The sequence below is a fragment of the Panulirus ornatus genome, chromosome 3 (genome assembly GCF_036320965.1).
Source record: "Panulirus ornatus isolate Po-2019 chromosome 3, ASM3632096v1, whole genome shotgun sequence".
Taxonomy (NCBI): Eukaryota; Metazoa; Arthropoda; class Malacostraca; order Decapoda; family Palinuridae; genus Panulirus; species Panulirus ornatus.
Window position 1 is genome coordinate 64,843,525 of NC_092226.1, and position 20,977 is coordinate 64,864,501.

At 39.5% G+C, this 20,977-nt stretch overlaps 1 protein-coding gene across 1 annotated transcript in view; it reads right to left on the minus strand.

The window, feature by feature from the left end:
- The window catches only part of LOC139759877 (glucoside xylosyltransferase 2-like), a 46,990-nt gene that overhangs the window by 14,422 nt on the left and 11,591 nt on the right, over positions 1-20,977 (minus strand). Inside the window, exons 3-6 of the mRNA XM_071682407.1 lie at positions 20,899-20,958; positions 17,593-17,704; positions 9,798-10,137; positions 1,982-2,155 (exon numbers count right to left, since the gene is read on the minus strand). Coding sequence (XP_071538508.1) covers positions 1,982-2,155; positions 9,798-10,137; positions 17,593-17,704; positions 20,899-20,958 — 686 coding nt within the window. The remainder of the gene's footprint in view (positions 1-1,981; positions 2,156-9,797; positions 10,138-17,592; positions 17,705-20,898; positions 20,959-20,977) is intronic.

A 20,977-nucleotide genomic window follows, 5' to 3' on the forward strand; every position in this document is an offset into this window, starting at 1 on the left:
AATGGACTGTACCAGGGCATATGAAGCATCCAGGTAAACCATGGAAAGGTGTCTGGGTCTTGGCTGTGAATTGGGAGCAGTGGTTCTGCTGTATTATACATGACAACTAGAGAATGGATGTGAGAGGGTGCAGCTCCTCTTCATCCGTTCCTGGTGCTACTTCACTAACACTGGATACAGTACTCAAACATGAAAAACAATGGTATACATATGTTTTTCTTCTAGTGTACTCATCAAAGATAAGGTGCACACTCTAAATTTGGCCTGTCATATAGTGACACTTCCCTATCCGTATAAGTAAATGCCATTATCATATAAACCATGGATACTTTGCGTCCTTAACAATTTTCCTATAGTGATGTTTTTGAGAAAGGCCGGGCATTGTGTCCTTTTCACAAAAAGACTTGTAGCGACCCACTGTCACTTCATAAATTATTACCCAACAGATGACTCCCTGTCATGATGGCAGGTGGCAATATGTGACTTCACGTGACCTAATAATCCCCAGAGAAATGTGTCTGGTGACCCCAATCTATGGCTGCACCTTCAATGATAATCCCCATAACATCCATACTTGATGTTTGGCTGCACCTTCAATGATAATCCCCATAACATCCATACTTGATGTTTGGCTGCACCTTCAATGATAATCCCCATAACATCCATACTTGATGTTTGACAGAGGCGGATCAAAAGATGCTGCTGTAATTATTGATGATCTGATCCTTTCCATTAGGAGAGCCACTCTCAGTCCAACAGCACCGAGAAAGGTCAAAGCTTGCAGCATTCAGATTCAACATCTTTAATTCCCTTTGGAAATAGCTACACTTCCCAGACCTGACCTTGTCGACTCTTAAATACCCAGGCATCACCACAGGAAGTCAGTCTGGCATGTGACCTACCACTAGACAACAAGTATATCACTCTGTAACAACAGGGGACCTATGGCCAAGCCCATGGCACTCCTGCAACCCAAGCACAAACTGGCAACCACCACTCACTCCAAGAGCCGTGATACATGCCACATCCACCTCCTACGAGCACGACATAGACTTCTTTACCTCTTCTTCACTTTAATCATGCATTTCCATTAGCTCATTGTCCTGGGCTACCTCACTTTATGGACCTTAACAAATAAAGCATTGTTGTTGCTTAACATGTTTTCTTGCCCCTCACTCAGTATACCACTCTAATAGTCCTAAATCAGAACACCTGCTAAAGATTCTTATAAATCTTTACTAAAGATTTTAATCATATGAATATTTTCTTTTACTGTGTTCCCACTTTCTTACTTTGTATTTAGAGTAGTGTAACTTTATTACATACCTGACCATCTCTAGGACTTGTCTTAGTCCCTTTGTAATTTGATGCAAACCTCTTCAACTCTTACCTCTCCTACTATTCTAACATTATCCATATTCAAATATAGTTCCAATCCTTTCAGCATGTCATTATTGTAGATGAAAATTAACAGAAGCTCCAAAGCCGAACCTAACAGTTCTTCCAAACCCTTAAATAGAAAAAAAGTCTGCCTATAAGAGCTTGGTATGGCCTTAGCATGGTAATGGAATGAGCATGGTGGGATATTGAAGCTGGTGATGTAGTAAGGGTGGTGTTGGACCAAGAATGGTGATGGAGCAATATTGGTGGTTGAGTGATGGTTGAGAAAAATATCAAAATTAACTTTTGAATCTTTTGTTTTCTAAAATGACTATAAGTGGCTGATATATAGAAAATGGTTAATGAAGACCTTCTTTCCTTTGTTAGGATATATGAGGTTTCTGACAGGTTCAGCTGATCTTACTGGACAGGAGTACTGAACCTGTATCTTTCAACCTTCGTCAGTCATTGAGTGAAAAAAAAATTTTAAGCATATTCTTATTTTCAGTTCTCTTATCCCAGTGTTGATTGTGTTCTACAATAAACTTAATCCTAAAAATCTTAAATGTCATGTCCTACAACTGTCCTACAACTATCTTACCTCATGGAAAAGAATATTAAGAATGTCCTGATCAGCCAGTCTTAGCTTCTTTTTGTATTTGTCAAAAACCTTCATATTAGCAGCTGTCCAGCCTCCATCAGGAAAATTCTTCATCCTGGTGAGGTTCATATGCATGATCCCTGCATTAAGTCCTGTTTTACCATAAAAGGGAACCTGGAGAAGATTAAACCACTTCAGATGATTATTTTGAGTCAATTATTCTGATTTTTGTTATGAACATCATTACCTAACCGTTGTATACTACCTTATTTCTACCTTTGACAGAGTTCCTCTCTTAACAGTGACCACACTATTTCTTCATATTAGCTCCAATGCCTGTCTAGCAAATGATTACTTTCTTCCTTTTTAGTTTGCCTATTTCTGACATGATTATCCCATGAGATTCTTTTTAGGGCTTTGTATTCGGTTCAGCAATCTCAAACTTTCCACACCATCACCAAGTCTCTTACTTTCTACTTTCGTTACAACACCCTAAGGTATTTCACATGGAGAGCTATTAATCTTCATCATATACTGGAGATTTCCAGCACACCACCCTTCCTTCTCAATTACCTCTGATATACACATATAATTAAAGTCCTGTATATAAAAAAAAAAACATGACAGGCATTCTGTACAGTTATACTAAGTACCTAACATTCTCCTTGTTCTCAAAAAGAAAGATGTTGAAGTATGATATTCCTCCCTCAACAAAAATTTACATTCTAAGATAATTCTTTGTTAACTAAGAATTGGTCATGCTACTGTGTCCATTATGTGACCCATGGTCACACAATGGAGAGGAGATCTGCCCTATAATGTGAAACCTGCAACTGCAATATTTCCATGGAACATGGACTAATGGAATACCAAAAAGATAAGAGTGTCAGAATCAAATATGAATTATATAATAACAATGTAAGATATAATAGCACTGTGCTGGAAATATTTTAGATAATAATGTTAATGTAAGCATGCTCATGAATTATCTGAAGGAAGTAAAAATATTTAGTCCTACATAAATAGTTTTCATTTTTAATATGTCTTTTAAAGGAAGCCACAATAGTTCTCATTTTTTATATGACTTTTAAAGGAAGCCACAATACATAATACTATATAGACAAATTTTTAGCTTTTAGCTATATTTTTCACACTAAAAAGTTTTGACTATCTTTTAGGTTCTAGAGCCTTACAGTCTACTTATCTATCTATCTATCAATCCCATCAAGGGGTGACTATGGTAAAAAGCCTCCTTATATGCCTCCCTGACATACACCATTCCTCCAAATATTGTTGACTGGTTGGTAAGGTTATTTAATGTATGTATGACTCATGGTGAGGTGCCTGAGGATTAGCAGAATGCTTCCATAGTGCCATTGTACAAAGGCAAATGGGATAAAAGTGAGTGCTCAAATTAAAGAGGTATAGGTTTGTTGAGTATTCCTGGGAAATTATATGGGAGGGTATTGATTGAGAGGTTGAAGGCATGTACAGAGCATCAGATTGGGGAAAAGCAGTGTGGTTTCAGAAGTGGTAGAGGATGTGTGGATCAGGTGTTTGCTTTGAAGAATGTATGTGAGAAATACTTAGAAAAGTGAGTGGATTTGTATGTAGCATTTATGGATCTGGAGAAGGCATATGATAGAGTTGATAGAGATGCTCCGTGGAAGGTATTGAGAATATATGGGGTGGAACACAAGTTGTTAGAAGCAGTGAAAAGTTTTTACCGAGGATGTAAGGCATGTGTACGTGTAGGAAGAGGGGAAAGTGATTGGTTCTCAGTGAATGTAGGTTTGCAGCAGGGGTGTGTGATGTCTCCATGGTTGCTTAATTTGTTTATGGATGGGGTTCTTAGGAGGGTGAATGCAAGAGTTCTGGAAAGAGGGGCAAGTATGCAGTCTGTTGTGGATGAGAGAGCTTGGGAAGTGAGTCAGCTGTTTTTTGCTGATGATACAGCACTGGTGGCTGATTCGTGTGAAAAACTGCAGAAGCTGGTGACTGACTTTGGCAAAGTGTGTGAAAGAAGAAAGCTGAGAGTAAATGTAAATAAGAGCAAGGTTATTAGGTACAGTAGCGTTGAGGGACAAGTCAATTGGGAAGTAAGTTTGAATGGAGAAAAACTGGAGGAAGTGTTTTAGATATCTGGGAGTGGATTTGGCAGCGGATAGAACCATGGAAGCGGAAGTGAATCATAGGATGGGGTAGAAGGCGAAAGTCTGGGAGCGTTGAAGAATTTGTGGAAGTCAAGAACATTATCTCGGAAAGCAAAAATGGGTATGTTTGAAGGAATAGTGGTTCCAACAATGTTATATGGTTGCAAAGCGTGGGCTATAGATAGAGTTGTGTGCAGGGGAGTGGATGTGCTGGAAATGAGATGTTTGAGGACAATATGTGGTGCGAGGTGGTTTGATCGAGTAAGTAATAATAGGGTAAGAGAGATGTGTGGTAATAAAAAGAGTGTGGTTGATAGAGCAGAAGAGTGTGTTTTGAAGTAGTTTGGTCACATGGAGAGAATGAGTGAAGAAAGATTGACCAAGAGGATATATGTGTCAGAGGTGGAGGGAACGAGGAGAAAAGGGAGACCAAATTGGAGGTGGAAAGATGGAGTGAAAAAGATTTTGTGTGATCGGGGCCTGAGCATGCAGGAGGGTGAAAGGAGGGCAAGGAATAGAGTGCATTGGAGCGATGTGGTATACCGGGGTTGACGTGCTGTCAGTGGATTGAATCAAGGCATGTGAAGCGTCTGGGGTAAACCATGGAAAGCTGTGTAGGTATGTATATTTGCGTGTGTGGACATATGTATATACATGTGTATGGGGGTGGGTTGAGCCATTTCTTTCGTCTGTTTCCTTGCGCTACCTCGCAAACGCGGGAGACAGCGGCAAAAAAAAAAAAAAAAAAAAAATATATATATATATATATATATATATATATATATATATATATATATATATATATATATATATATATATATTTATGGTCTTTGAACTTTCTAAAAGGGGAAACAGAAGGAGTCATGCAAGGAGTACTCATCCTCCTCAAAGGCTCAGATTGGGGTGTCTAAATGTGTGTGGATGTAACCATGAGAAAAAAATGCATAGGCAGATAGGAGAGATAGGTAGTATGTTTGAGGAATGGAACCTGGATGTTTTGGCTCTCAGTGAAACGAAGTTCAAAGGTAAAGGGGAAGAGTGGTTTGGGAATGTCTTGGGAGTAAAGTTAGGGGGTTGATGAGAGGACAAGAGCAAATGGAAGGAGTAGCACTGCTCATGAAGCAGGAGTTGTAGGGGTATGTGATATAGTATAAGAAAGTAAACTCTAGATTGATATAGGTAAAACTGAAAAAGGATGGAGAGAAATGGGTGATTATTGGTGCCTATGCACCAGGTCATGAGAAGAAAGATCATGAGAGGCAAGTGTTTTGCGACCAGCTGAGTGAGTTTATTAGCAGCTTTGATATACAAGACTGGGTTATAGTGATGAGTGATTTGAATGCAAAGGTGAGTAATGTGGCAGTTGAGGGATAATTGGTGTACATGGGGTGTTCAGTGTTGTAGATGGAAATGGTGAAGAGCTTGTAGATTTGTGTGCTGAAAAAGGACAGATGATTGGGAATACCTGATTTAAAAAGAGACATATACATAAGTACATGTATGTAAGTAGGAGGGATGGCCAGAAAGCATTATTGGATAATGTGATAATTAACAGACTTGTGAAAGAGAGACTTTTGGATGTTAATGTGCTGCTGGAGGGATGTATGATGTATGATCATTATCTTGTGGAGGCGAAGGTGAAGATATGTAGAGGTTTCCAGAAAAAGAAGAGAGAATGTTGGGGTGAAGAGAGTGGTATGAGTAAGTGAGCTTGGAAAGGAGACTTGTGTGAGGAAGTACCAGGAGATATTGAGTGTAGAATGGCAACAGATGAGAGCAAATGATGTAAGGGAAGTGGGAGAGGAATGAGATGTATTTAGGGAAGCAGTGATGGCTTGCGCAAAAGATGCTTGTGGCATGAGAAAGGTGGGAGGTGGGCAGATTAGAAAAGGTAGAGTGGTGGGATGAAGAAAAAAGATTGTTAGTGAAAGACAAGAGAGTGGCAATTGGATGATTTTTGCAGGGAGGAAGCGCAAATGACTGGGAGATGTATAAAAGAAAGCAGCAGGAAGTCAAGAGAAAGGGTGCCAGGGGTGAAAAAGAGGGCAAATGAGAGTTGGGGTGAGAGAGTATCATTAAATTTTAGGAAGAATAAAAAGATGTTTTGGAAGGAGGTAAATAAAGTGCATAAGACAAGAGAACAAATGGGAACATCAGAGAAGGGGGCTAATGGGGAGGTAATAACAAATAGTGGAGAAGTGAGAAGGAGATGGAGTGAGTATTTTGAAGGTTTGTTGAATGTGTTTGAAGATAGAGTGGCAGATATAGGGTGTTTTGGTCGAGGTGGTGTGCGAAGCGAGAGGGTCAGGGAGAATGGTTTGGTAAACAGAGAAAAGGTAGTGAAAGCTTTGGGGAAGATGAAACCTGGCAAGGCGGCAGGTTTGGATGGTACTGCCGTGGAATTTATCGAAAAAGGGGGTGACTGTGTTGATGATTGGTTGGTAAGGATATTCAATGTATGTATGGATCATGGTGAAGTGCCTGATTATTGGAGGAATGCATGCATAGTGCCATTGCACAAAGGCAAAGGGGATAAAGGTGAGTGTTCAAATTACAGAGGTATAGGTTTCTTGAGTATTCCTGGGAAATTATGTGGAAGAGTATTGATTGAGAGGGTAAAGGCATGCCCAGAGCATCAGGTTGGGGAAGAGCAATGTGGTTTCAGAAGTGGTAGAGGATGTGTGGATTAGGTGTTTGCTTTGAAGAATGTATGTGAGAAATACATAGAAAAACAGATGGATTTGTATGGAGTATCTATGGATCTGGAGAAGGCACATGATAGGGTTGATAGAGATGCTTTGTGAAAGGTATTAAGCGTATATGGTGTGGAATGTAAGTTGTTAGAAACAGAGAAAAGTTTTTATTGAGGATGTACGGCATGTGTACGAGTGGGAAGAGAGGAAAGTGATTGGTTCTCAGTGAATGTCGGTTTGTGGCAGGGGTGTGTAATGTCTCCGTGGTTGTTTAATTTGTTTATGGATGGGGTTGTTAGGAAGGTGAATGCAAGAGTTTTGGAGAGAGGGGTAAGTATACAGTCTGTTCTGGATCAGAGGGCTTGGGAAGGTCAGTTGTTGTTCGTTGATGATACAGCGCTGGTGGCTGATTTGGGTGAGAAACTGCTGAAGCTGGTGACTGACTTTGGTAAAGTGTGTGAAAGAAGAAAGCTGAGAGTAAATGTGAATAAGAGCAAGGTTATTAGGTACAGTAGGGTGGAGGGACAAGTCAATTGGGAGGTAAATTTGAATGCAGAAAAACTGGAGAAAGTTAAATGTTTTAGATATCTGGGAGTGGATTTGGCAGCGGATGGAACCATGGAAGCAGAAGTGAATCATAGGGTGGGGGAGGGGACAAAAGTTCTGGGAGCTTTGAAAAGTGTGTGGAAGGCGAGAACATTATCTTGGAAAGCAAAAATGGGTATGTTTGAAGGAATAGTGGTTCCAACAATGTTATATGGTTGCGAGGTGTGGGCTATAGATAGGATTGTGCAGAGGAGGATGGAAGTGTTGGAAATGAGATGTTTAAGGACAATATGTGGTGTGAGGTGGTTTGATTGAGTAAGTAATGAAAGGGTAAGAGGGATGTTTGGTAATAAAAAGAGTGTGGTTGAGAGAGCAGAAGACGGTGTATTGAAATGGTTTGGTCTCATGGAGAGAATGAGTGACGAAAGATTGACAAAGAGATATATGTGTCAGAGGTGGAGGGAATGAGGAGAAGTGGGAGACCAAATTGGAGGTGGAAGGATGGAGTGAAAAAGATTTTGAGCGACTGGGGCCTGAACATGCAGGAGGGTGAAAGGCTTGCAAGGAATAGAGTGAAGTGTAACAATGTGGTTCATGTGCTGTCATTGGATTGAACCAGGGCATGTGAAGCATCTGGGGTAAACCATGGAAAGTTTTGTGGGGCCTGGATTTGGAAAGGGAGCTGTGGTTTCAGTGCATTATACATGACAGCTAGAGACTGAGCGTGAACGAATGTGGCCTTTGTTGTCTTTTCCTAGTGCTATCTCGCGTGCGTGCAGGGGGAGGGGGTTGTCATTTCATGTGTGGCGGGGTGGCAACGGGAATGAATAAAGGCAGCAAGTGCGAATTATGTAAATGTGTGTATGTGTATACATCTGTGTATGTATAGATATGTATACATTGAAATTTATAGGTATGTATATGTGCATGTGTGGACGTGTATGTATATACATGTGCATGTAGGTGGGTTGGGCCATTCTTTTGTCTGTTTCCCTGCACTACCTTGCTAACGCAGGAGACAGCAACAAAGAATAATAACTAAATAGATATTAAAAATCTATTATATTCAACATACTTAACCGCCATCTCCCATATTAGCAAGGTAGCTCAAGTAAACAGATGAAGAATGGCCTAACCCATCCACATACACATGTACATAAATGAACACCCACACACGCACATATACATACATATACATATATATACATGTGTATGTATATGTATATGTACATATACATACACAAACATATACATATATACACATGTACATATCCATACTTAACATCTTCATCCATTCCCGTTGCCACCCCACTGTCATGTGTAATGCCCCAAAACCACAGCTCCCTTTCCATATCCAGGCCCCACAGACCTTTCCATGGTTTACCCCAGACGATTCACATGCCATGGTTCAATCCATTGACAGTATGTCGACCCTGGTATACCACATCAATCCAATTCTTTCTATTCCTTGCACACCTTTCACCCTCCTGTATATTCAGGCCCTGATCACTCAAAATCTTTTTTCACTCCATCCTTCCACCTCTAATTTGGTTTCCCACTTCTCTTTCTTCCATCCACCTCTGACACATATATCCTCTTTGACAATCTTTCCTCACTCATTCTCTCCATGTGTCCAAATCACTTTAACACACCCTGTTCTGCTCTCTCAACTACTTTCATTTTATTGCCACACATCTCTCTTACCCTTTCATTACTTACTCAATCAAACCACCTCTCAACACATATTGTCCTCAAACATTTCATTTTCAACACATCCACCCTCCTCCACCCAACCCTATCTACAGCCCATGCCTTTGCAATCATATGACATTGTTGGAAAAAATTCCTTCAAACATACTCATTTTTGCTCTCCAAGATAACGTTCTTGCCTTCCACACATTCTTCAATGCTCCCAGAACCTTTACTCCCTCCCCTACCCTTTGATTCACCTCCACTTCCATTGCTCCATCCTCTGCTAAGTCCACTCCCAGATATCTAAAACACTTCACTTCCTCCATTTTTTCTCCATTCAAACTTACCTCCCAGTCAACTTGTCCCTCAACTCTACTGAACCTAATAACCTTGCTCTTATTCACATTTACTCTCAACTTTCTTCTTTCACCCACTTTACCAAACTCGGTCACCAACTTCTGCAGTTTCTCACCAGAATCAACCACCAGCGCTGTATCATCAGCAAACAACAACTGACACTTCCCAAGTCCTCTTATCCAGAACAGACTTGCCACTCTCTCCAAAACTCTTGCATTCACTTCCCTATCCACCCCATCAATAAGCAAATTAAACACATATATAAAGGTTATCATGATTCACCTGAATTTATAATGAAATAGAACTGCCTTTTCAGATGCCACAGTATTAGTTAAAAGGCTGGTAATTATACATGCAAACTTTCCAAGAACCTACCTTATTTTTCCTGCCTCCATAGTGATACAGACATGGTGCCATTGCAGCTACTTGAACATCATCAAATCTATGAAACTCTCCCCATAGCTGCTCAGGTGGTCTCAGAAACACTAGGTCTGTATCAATATATATTGCAGCATCAAGGTTGGGGAACATTTCAGGAAGGAAGAGACGCTCTGTAGCACATACTCGAAACATAGTACGCATACTTTGTCTGTCTGCAGGGTACCACACATCATAGTATTCAAACACAACATGTTTCTGATATTCTTCTGGCCATGATGAAGTTAGGTTTACAAACTGGAGGTAAAGTGTTTCCGAGTCTGCCACAACAAGAAACCTGGGAATGAGAGTAATGAAAAATTACATATAATTCTGAATATGAAATGTTCTTCAATAAACCAAAATTGCCTCCACCACTAGGAAAACTAAACACAAGATAGCCCTGTGGATAATCCAATATGCTTGATGCTGCTGTGATTCTGTATTACTGTAAACCAGCCCTCAGCAGAGTCTTTCACGTAATCACACTATCTTTCTATGTTCATCTTTTACTTCTCTATCCTGTAATTCAACCAAATGATGTATATCTATCCATTTCAATGAATATCAAAATGCATTCACATTCCACAGAATGGCTTGAGCTTTCTAGGATCAATAATTACTGACACTGGATAATCAAATCTCAGAATTAAAGATTCTACCCAGTGGCATATTAAAGATTTGGGGGTTCTGGTGCTAAAATATCCTTCCCTTCCAAATGATCCTACCAGAATTGGAAATCATATAAGCAATAATATCTAAAGGAATTTGAACCTTTTCATTCTTAGGGCCCCAAAATTCATGGAAGCTGATTCATTTCTAAAAATTTTCTGGCCCTCCTAAACTACTGAGACCTCTTAACCCCCCACCCCTCTCCTTTAATACACCACTGACTCTGACTTTCACATAATCTATTCTTATATTATAATTGTTACATTAAAAGGAATTCAAGTTTCTGCTCACTGTCAATAGTTTTACATAAAACTTCTGACACCCCTATTTGTCAGATTTTGAATGGTACCAAAGATACACAATGGCCTTGGATAAATTATAGGAAAAAACTCAAGTATATTGAGTCAATACTCAATCAAGTAATAACATACCTAGCAATCTAATGGCATGATGCCTTAAAATATCATTTATCTTAGTTCATTTGGTGCTAACTGTATCATAAGAATACTTATCATTCAACAAATCAGGCAAAAAAAATGCCATGTAGAAAAAAAGTGAACTATTCATCAATTCCTTCAGAGAGATTCAGTCAAGGAAGGAAAGGCAACACATAAGTAAATAAAGAAATATATGGAAAGATATAGATATATGTGAGGGGTTTAGTAAAATTACCTCACCTAAGTTGCTTCAGGAACAATCACACCCTAAACACACAGCAAATACAAAAATCCTCTAAAAAGAAATATATACCATTATCAGTCCATATGATACTATAAGAGATAGCAGTGTTATAGCTGCCTGACTGTTGCATTGATTTAAAAAACTGCAAGAGATCTTACCATGGTGGACATTCCAGCAGCCACACATGACTTCCAAGAAAATTGTATATTAAAGGTCTATCTCATCATCAAGTTAGTCTGGCTTCAGAATACTAAAAGTTCCCACCTGCAGTAGCATGGCCTAGTAGCAGACAGGTGTGTCGGCAGGAGTAAAATGCGGCTAACTGCAATGCTGCTTAGAGCATAAGAAGGCTATGAGGTCTGTTGTTTGCTCCCAATCCACTTGTGATAACTATTTGTTTGTTAGAGGGAGAGCTTTGCACTTGTCTCTTAATCAAGCATATTTGTACCATGTCTTTACTCCTATTTATGTATGCACACACAGACACACACACACACACAGACACACACACACACACACACACACAACTCATAGCCCATGCCAAGTACTTGTCTTTCTTTGGAATGTGAAGCATTTGCCTAAAGCTCAGACAGGGGAAGAACATGCACTAAATGAAAATGGTGTCATCTCCAAGCTGCCTTATTGATTTCTAGGCTAAGGAGGAGTGGATGAACCCATACATGGAGTGATTAAGGAAGGACGTTGTTCTACAGATAATCCCTCTAAAACTTCCAAGTTTAACACATGTCTGCAGTGACCTACCGTGAAGTTATTTGGGGAACAGAAAGCCAGATGGTTGGTTAGCTGGACTTTAGGCCCATCAATTGCCACAGTCATTAAAGCTGTCATGTTATAGAAACCAACTGAGAAAATAGAAATGAACAACTTTTACAGTCCAAAATATTGCTATGACCATACATAATTTCTCTTCATGTGTGAATGATTAGTTAGTTATTTGCACTCTCAGCTTCTTGACTTCAAGGTCATTAAGGCTATGTGTCAAATCATAATTGCTGATCAAAAAGCCTAAGACACCTAAAACTATACATGCTCACTTCATAGAATGACCTTTGCATAAAATTTATGGCTTTGGGAGCATACATTATACAGGACCAGAAATATAATGCAGTCCACAGGTGCAACACATTACCTGGTGTCAGACATATTGTGACTGGCTAATGTTGCAAAGAGTTCATGTCCGAATCCTCTCTCAATAACAAGGGTGACATGATCAATGCATTTGTTTAGTGTACTCTCATAATCTAATATGTCCAAACTATCATCCTGGTTTGCAGTAGCTAATACTTCCAAGTACTATAGCTAAAGAAATGATATATATTTACTTGTCTACTGATGAGTGTCTCTCATGGGGTCTGGCAATTTATCTGAGGGAAAAAATGGTATTCCAAAAGAAACTCGGCCAACAGCCATATTTACACATATTGGAAATGTATTTCATACAAAATAAGTGAGTTATATGATATCTATTAGACAGTCTGCCTTAAGCAATCAGATGTGTCACACTATTCTTCTACTCTCTTTCCTCCATTTGCAGTGAGTTCCTATTTCATATCTGTTTAGTCAATTGAGGGAGACCATAGCCCTCTGGTCTGTTCTTACATACCTGTTAAATCTGAGCATAAAACTGACAAGAGCAGTACAAGTACTCTTGTTTTCTTAATATTCTCAGTCTCTTTAACAGGCTTAGTTATGAGGTTTGGAAGTGCAGACAGGTGACTTACAGCTTTAAGGGAACATTACTGATATGTGTGGATTTGAGGATGAGAACTTGAAAGGAACACTAGTCAAATGTGGTGTGGCTGTTCGCATTACTGACCGTGATGCATTTACAGGCTGCCCAGGGTTGAAAAATAGGTTTAGATATTGGTTGCAGCAGTCAATCCACTGTCAACCCAGCTGTTCATGCATCCTTAGTAATTAGTACTTAGACTTGTGTGAGGAAGTACCAGGAGAGATTGAGTGAAGAATGGCAAAAGGTGAGCGCAAATGACATAAGGAGAGTAAGGGAGGAATGGGATTTATTTAGAGAAGCACTGATGGCTTTCACAAAAGATGCTTGTGGCATGAGAAAGGTGGGAGATGGACAGATTAGAAAGGATAGTGAGTGGTGGGATGAAGAAATAAGACTGTTAGTGAAAGAAAAGAGAGTGGTGTTTGGACGGTTTTTGCAGGGAAGTAGTGCAAATGACTGGGAGATGTATAAAAGAAAGTGGCAGAAGGTCAAGAGAAAGATGTAAGAGTTGGAAAAGAGGGCAAATGAGAGTTGGAGTGAGAAAGTATTATCATATTTCAAGAAGAATAAAAAGATGTTTTGGAAGGAGGTAAATAAAGTTCGTAAGACGAGAAAAATTGGGAACATCGGTGAAGGAGGCTAATGGGGAGGTAATAACAAGTAGTGGTGATGTGAGAAGGAGATGGAGTGAGTATTTTGAAGGTTTGTTGTATGTGTTTGATGATAGAGTGGCAGATATAGGGTGTTTTGGTTGAAGTGGTGTGCAAAGTGCGAGGGTCAGGGAGAATGGTTTGGTAAACAGAGAAGAGGTAGTGATAGCTTTGCAGAAGATGAAACCCAGCAAGGCAGTGGGTTTGGATGGCATTGCTGTGGAATTTATTAAAAAAGGGGGTGACTGTGTTGTTGATTGGTTGGTGAGGATATTCAATGTATGCATGGTTCATGATGAAGTGCCTGAGGATTGGAGGAATGCATGCATAGTGCCACTGTACAAAGGCAAAGTGGGTAAAGGTGAATCTTCAAATTACAGAGGTATAAGTTTGTTGAGTATTTCTGGGAAATTATATGGAATGGTATTGATTAAGAGGGTCAAGGCATGCTCAGAGCATCAGACTGGGGAAGAGCAGTGTGGTTTCAGAAGTAGTTGAGGATGTGTGGTTCAGGTGTTTGCTTTGAAGAATGTACATGAGAAATACTTAGAAAGACAGATGGATTGGGGCATTCATGGATCTGGAGAAGGCATATGATAGAGTTGATAGAGATGCTTTTTGGAAGGTAGTAAGAGTATATGGTGTGGGAAGTAAGCTGCTGGAAGCAGTGAAAAGTTTTTACTAAGGATGTAAGGCATGTGTATGGGTAGGAAGAGAGGAAGGTGATTGGTTCCCAGTGAATGTCAGTTTGTGGCAGGGGTGTGTGATGTCTCCATGGTTAATTTGTTTATGGATGGAGTGGTTGTGGAGTTGAATCAAGAGTTTTGGAGAGAGGGGCAAGTATGCAGTCTGTTGTGGATGAGAGGGCTTGGGAAGTGAGTTAGTTGTTGTTTGCTGATGATACAGCACTGGTAGATGATTCCAATGAGAAACTGCAGAAGCTGGTGACTGAGTTTGGTAAAGTGTGTGAAAGAAGAGAGCACATTGACCCTGGTATACCACATCATTCCAATTCACTCTATTCCTTGCACACCTTTCATCCTCCTGCATGTCCAGGCCCCGATCACTCAAAATCTTTTTCACTCCATCCTTCCACCTCCAATTTGGTCTCCCGCTTCTCCTTGTTCCCTCCACCTCTGACACATGTATCTTCTTTGTCAATCTTTCCTCATTCATTCTCTCCATGTGACCAAAACATTTCAATACACCCTCTTCTGCTCTCTCAACCACGCTTTTTATTTCCACACATCTCTCTTACCCTTTCATTACCCACTCGATCAAACCACCTCACATCACATATTGTCCTTAAACATCTCATTTCCAACACATCCACCCTCCTCCGCACGACCCTATCTATAGCCCATGCCTCGCATCCATATAATATTGTTGGAACCACTATTCCTTCAAACATACCCATTTTTGCTTTCCGAGATAAAGTTCTTGCCTTCTACACATTCTTCAACGTTCCCAGAACTTTCGCCCCCTCCCCCACCCTGTGACTAACTTCCGCTTCCATGGTTCCATCCGCTGCCAAATCCACTCCCAAATATCTAAAACATTTCACTTCCCCCAGTTTTTCTCCATTCAAAATCACCTCCTAATTGACTTGTTCCTCCACCCTACTGTACCTAATAACCTTGCTCTTATTCACATTTACTCTCACTTTTCTTCTTTCACACACTTTATCAAACTCAATCACCAGCTTCTGCAGTTTCTCATCCACAACAGACTGCATACTTGCCCCTCTTTCCAAAACTCTTGCATTCACCTCCCTAACAACCCCATCCATAAACAAATTAAACAACCATGGAGACATCACACACTCCTGCCGCAAACCCACATTCACTTAGTACCAATCACTTTCCCCTCTTCCTACTCATGCACATGCCTTACATCCTTGATAAAAACTCTTCACTGCTTCCAGCAACTTGCCTCATACACCATATACTTTTGATACCTTCCACAGATCATCTCTATCAACTCTATCATGTGCCTTCTCCAGATCCACAAATGCTACATACAAATCCATTTGTTTTTCTAAGTATTTCTCTCATACATTCTTTAAAGCAAACATCTGATCCATCTTTTCTCTACCACTTCTGCTCTTCCCCAATCTGATGCTCTGTACATGCCTTCACCCTCTCAATCAATATCCTCCCAAATAATTTCCCAGGAATACTCAACAAACTTATACCTCTGTAATTTGAACACTCACCTTCATCCCCTTTGCCTTTGTACAATGGCACTATGCATGCATTCCACCAATCCTCAGGCACTTCACCTTGAGCCTTACATCCATTGAATATCCTCACCATCCAGTCAACAACACAGTCACCCCCTTTTTAAATAAATTCCACTGCAATACCATCCAAACCCGCCGCCATGCCATCTTTCATCTTCCACAAAGCTTTCACTAACTCTTCTCTGTTTACCAAATCATTCTCCCTCACCCTCTCACTTCGCACACCACCTCGACCAAAGCACCCTATATCTGCTACTCTGTCATCAAACACATTCAACAAACCTTGAAAATACTCACTTCATCTCCTCACATCATCACTACTTGTTATTACCTCCCCATTTGCCCACTTCATTGATGTTCCCATTTGTTCTCTTGTCTTACACACTTTCTTTACTTCCTTCCAAAACACCTTTTTATTCTCCCTAAAATTTAGCTTTCACTACCTCTTCTCTGTTTACCAAATCATTCTCCCTCACCCTTTCACTTCGCACACCACCTCGACCAAAACACCCTATATCTGCTACTCTGTCATCAAACACATTCAACAAACCTTCAAAATACTCACTCCATCTCCTTCTCACATCATCACTACTTGTTATTACCTCCCCATTTGCCCACTTCATCGATGTTCCCATTTGTTCTTTTGTCTTACACACTTTATTTACTTCCTTCCAAAACACCTTTTTATTCTCCCTAAAATTTAATGATACTCTCTCACCCCAACTCTCATTTGCCCTCTTTTTCACCTCTTGCATCTTTCTCTTGACTTCCTGTCTCTTTCTTTTATATATCTCCCAGTCATTTGCACTATTTATTTGCAAAAATCAACCAAATGCCTCTCTCTTCTCTTCCACTAACAATCTTACTTCTTCATCCCACCACTCACTACCCTTTCTAATCTACCCACCTCCCACCTTTCTTATGCCACAAGCATCTTTTGCATAAGCCACCACTGCTTCCCTAAATACATCTCATTCCTCCCCCACTCCCTATACATCCTTTGCTCTCACCTTTTTCCATTCTGCACTCAGTCTTTACTAGTACTTCTTCACACATGTCTCCTTCCCAAGCTCACTTACTCTCACCACTCTCTTCATCCCAACATTCTCTCTTCTTTTCTGAAAACCTTTACAAATCTTCACCTTCGCCTCCACAAGATAATGATCAGACATCCCTCCAGTTGGCCTCAGCTGCCATGTAGTCTCACTTAACATGAAAAAATCAGTATCAAGTACAGGAGTTATCATTGTATCATTACTGTAGCCTATAGATGTTGCAAAATGTCTATGCTCTTTTAAACAAGAATTAATATCCTAGTAACTGCTACCTAGACAGACAACATTGGCAATATATGCAGGTGTTCAAGATGGACAATCTTCACTTCATGACTAGGTCTAATTTTCCTACCTGCATTTAAATGGTTCATGGCTTCCTTTATTGACTCGGAGGCATTTGTAGTCGCTATATGATACTCATTTTTAACATACAGAAATAACAAGGCACAATTAACTAGGGAAATAGTAACTGAAGTGGGAATACTGTGTTTTACCCCTATGTGGCCCTCATCTTCAGTTTGCAACAAATTATATTATTCAAGTTGCTTACCACATGGAATGAACATGAGCAGAGAAGTACATCCACCATAAAAGTCATAATGCAGTAATATCTAGCATCCTAACCTTTTCTCCCAAATCTCAACTGTCCCCCATGTAAACTGCTCTACACCCTGATTCCTTTGAAATTTCAGTCACATACTTGAGTAATGTTGATGAAAGAGCTGCTGCAGATTTTAGCAAAACACCTGCCTGACGCAGCTGTCGGGCAATATCCGAGGCACTCTCTCCACCTTGGTTGTCATTTGGTGTTCCTAAAAGGCAAGTTGGAATGAATATATCATTGGCTGCAAAGTTGATGGAGTTTCAGTCCCTTAACTTTTAAAGAAAGAATATTTAGTGATGGAGATCTGTATTTTTTAGCAGCATTTGCCAAATTCAGTTAAACAGATTACCAAATACAAGGTATGCATTTTCTTTATATATTATCAGTCTGATATATTACTGTTATCAGAAGGAATTAAAAAATCTTAGCCCCTTCATGTCCAAATATTCTGATGCCTTTGTCAATCACCTTGGTGCTGTTGCAGCTTCTTGTGTCAAAGGTAACTGCTAGGTACTTTGTACATACTTTCTATTCTCAAAGTTTTGGTAGATTGGAGCAGTGTGAAGATTCCTGGCTTAGGCTACGGTATACATGTATACATAGGATATATAAGAAACATTAATAAGATGGCCTTGATAAGTGCATTCAGTGGCCAAAGCTGCCTCAGCTGACATAAGAGAAAATAAAGTACATATGTTTAGGGGTGGACTGATAGACATGTGGATGGGTAGTTGCATAAAGATATTAACTAAAGGTGAACAAACAGGTAGGAGGATTACCAAGTACATGAATGTACTGATGGAAGCAAAAATGGGCAGATACAAGGATCTGACAAAGTGGTGGTGAGATGCATGGATATCAGATGTATATGATAAAGCTATAGTGGATACATGGATATCCATGAGAATTATTTCAACTTTCATAAAAGAATGATCAGGATGACTAAAACAAAAAAAAAAGAATTATATACTAGCACCAATAAGTCTATAGAATTCAAGCTTCCAGCCAAGAAATGGGAGTCCTATTTCTAGACTTTCCATTTGTGAAATGTGTGTTGCAAGCCCAGTGAGTTTCTTGTTTGTGAGTCATAGATGAAAGCTATCATCATTCCTTTATTCAAAGGAAAGGGTGTTAAGGATGTATGTAGCAATTGTAGTGAAAAAGTCTGTTAAGTATATCAGGAAAAGTGTAAGCAAGAGTGTTGATAGACAGAGTGATGGAAGTGAATAAATGCAGATAAATGAGGAGCAAAGGGATTTTAGGAAAGGTTGGGAATGCTTGAATCAAATTCTTGTGGTGAAAATGACTGTGAAAAAGTATCTAGTGAAAGGTAAGAAGCTGTGAATGTATTGGGTATGGGGACAACTGCTGGATGGTGTGAAAACCTTCTATAGAGGAGCAAATGCATGTGTAAGAGTGGATGGAGAGTTGAGTAGAAGCTTCGGTATACAAGAAGGTGTAAGGCAGGGTGGTACGATGTTTAACACATATGGATGGAGTGATAAGTGAGATGAAAGCAAAACTACAGAAAGGAGGCACAGAGTTGGAGTTGGAGTGTGGTGGCGAGGTATGGTGGTTAGTGGCAAGCCAGTTTTTGGATAATACTGTGTTGTTTGCAGAGAGTGAAGAGAAGTTACAGAAAGTTGTAAGTGTGTTTTATGACGTGTGAAGGTAAATGAAGTAAAAGTAAAGTAATTGTGTTTAAAAGGAAACAGAGAGAAAGTGTAGATTTTGCAAAACCCTATTGAATGAAAGAAGGAAGTGTACTAAACTAAACTGTTGTAGACATGGGTGGAGAAAGCCTGGAAGAGTTAAGAGTAATTACATATCTAGGAGTTATCTTGGGTAAGTATGAAGATAAGGAAGGAGAGAGCAGTACAAGGTAGAAGAGTCACTGGTTTCCTTAACAGAATAATGAAGGGGAGAGGTGTTAGTATGAAAGTGAAGAAAGGATTATGGCCAGCATGGTCCACCCAACTCTGACCTAAAAAGCCTTTAAAAACATGGACATGGAATGAGTCACAGAGGTCAAGAATACAGACTGGAAAAGAGCAATTTGAGAGGAGCATGTGGTATAACTAGATGGAATGGAGAAAGAAATGAGGAAGTGTATGAGATTTTTAGTATGGCAGGGAATGCAAAAGGAATGAATCATGGGTGGTTTGGGCTTGTGGGAAGAATGCAAAATAGGGAGTTTAGAAGGAGAGTGCATGAAAGTATGATTACGGGGTGTAGGTACCTTTTTGATTAGAGTTCCTGGATGGATCAGGCTTTAGAAACACAGAGAGAATCTTAGTTTGTAAGTCTACTGATTTTCTCTCTGGGGAATGTGGTTATCTGTCTGCAGAGTTGTTTGTGAAAAGGGATACAAGTCCATTGCCTTATCAGTAATATATGAGTTTTTAAGTGTAGATCTTTTTCTTTGTGAAATGTGTGTCAGACTGTCATATTTTTTATTTCAAGACATGGGTTGTATGCCTATAGAATTTCTGCCAGTGAAACATTATTCTGTAGACTTTTCATCATTGAACAGTCTTTAGAAAATCCATTGACTCATAGTTTGCGTAACATTGTTAAGTCCTTTAACTTTTTTAAAGTGTGAGCTGTGAGTTCTTAAAATTCTTCGTAACTTATTGTGTATGGGTTGCAAGTCAATGGACTTACAGCCCTCATGTCATCATGAAATTGTTTTCTGTGATTTGGAATCAGGTTTTGATATTTTTCTTCTTTTCAGCTGGAAACTATTTTCTTAATATATCAGTATTCTAATATCTCATTGAAAAATCTCTGCAAACATTACACTAGAGTTACCCTCAGCCAGTGGCCTGTTAAGGGTGAGTCACTACAAGGTTAAAGAGCGGCAGTGGAGATCACCAGATAGGGAAACTCTTTTGCTATGGCCAACCTTGTAAGAGAGTCCCAAAGGAAACAAGCATCTCAGAGATATACATAAAAGCTACCAATTTCTTCTGTCATTTTTCTTACAAAAACTGTAAAAATTATAACTATTATAACTATGCCACTCCTGTATATCATGAACTTATCAAGAAGAAAAAAAATTCAATTTACAGTCAGAAAAGAAATCAGTTTCCATTAAAGTCAACTCCAGTGTTTTATAAAAATATTGTTAAACAAATTATGACTTTTCCTAGTCTCTTGCTTCAGGAGTAAAGATAGCAACTGTGGATCATTTTGTCTTTTCCAAGATATACATGAAAAATATCTACAGAACTTGTATGCTGATTACCATATCAAACTTTGCCTCAACATCTGAAATACAGTGGCAAAGACATCAGCAGGAAAGGCAACTTCATTTTTTTCACAACATCTGAGTAAGGAAATTGGTTGCTCACACTAAAATTCACTTTTTAAGTATTTTACAGTAAGATGATTAAGACTCACCTTCACATAATATGATAAGGAACACTATGTCTTCAGCACCTCCATCCTTACCATAACGTCCTGTAAAATTTGCACAAGT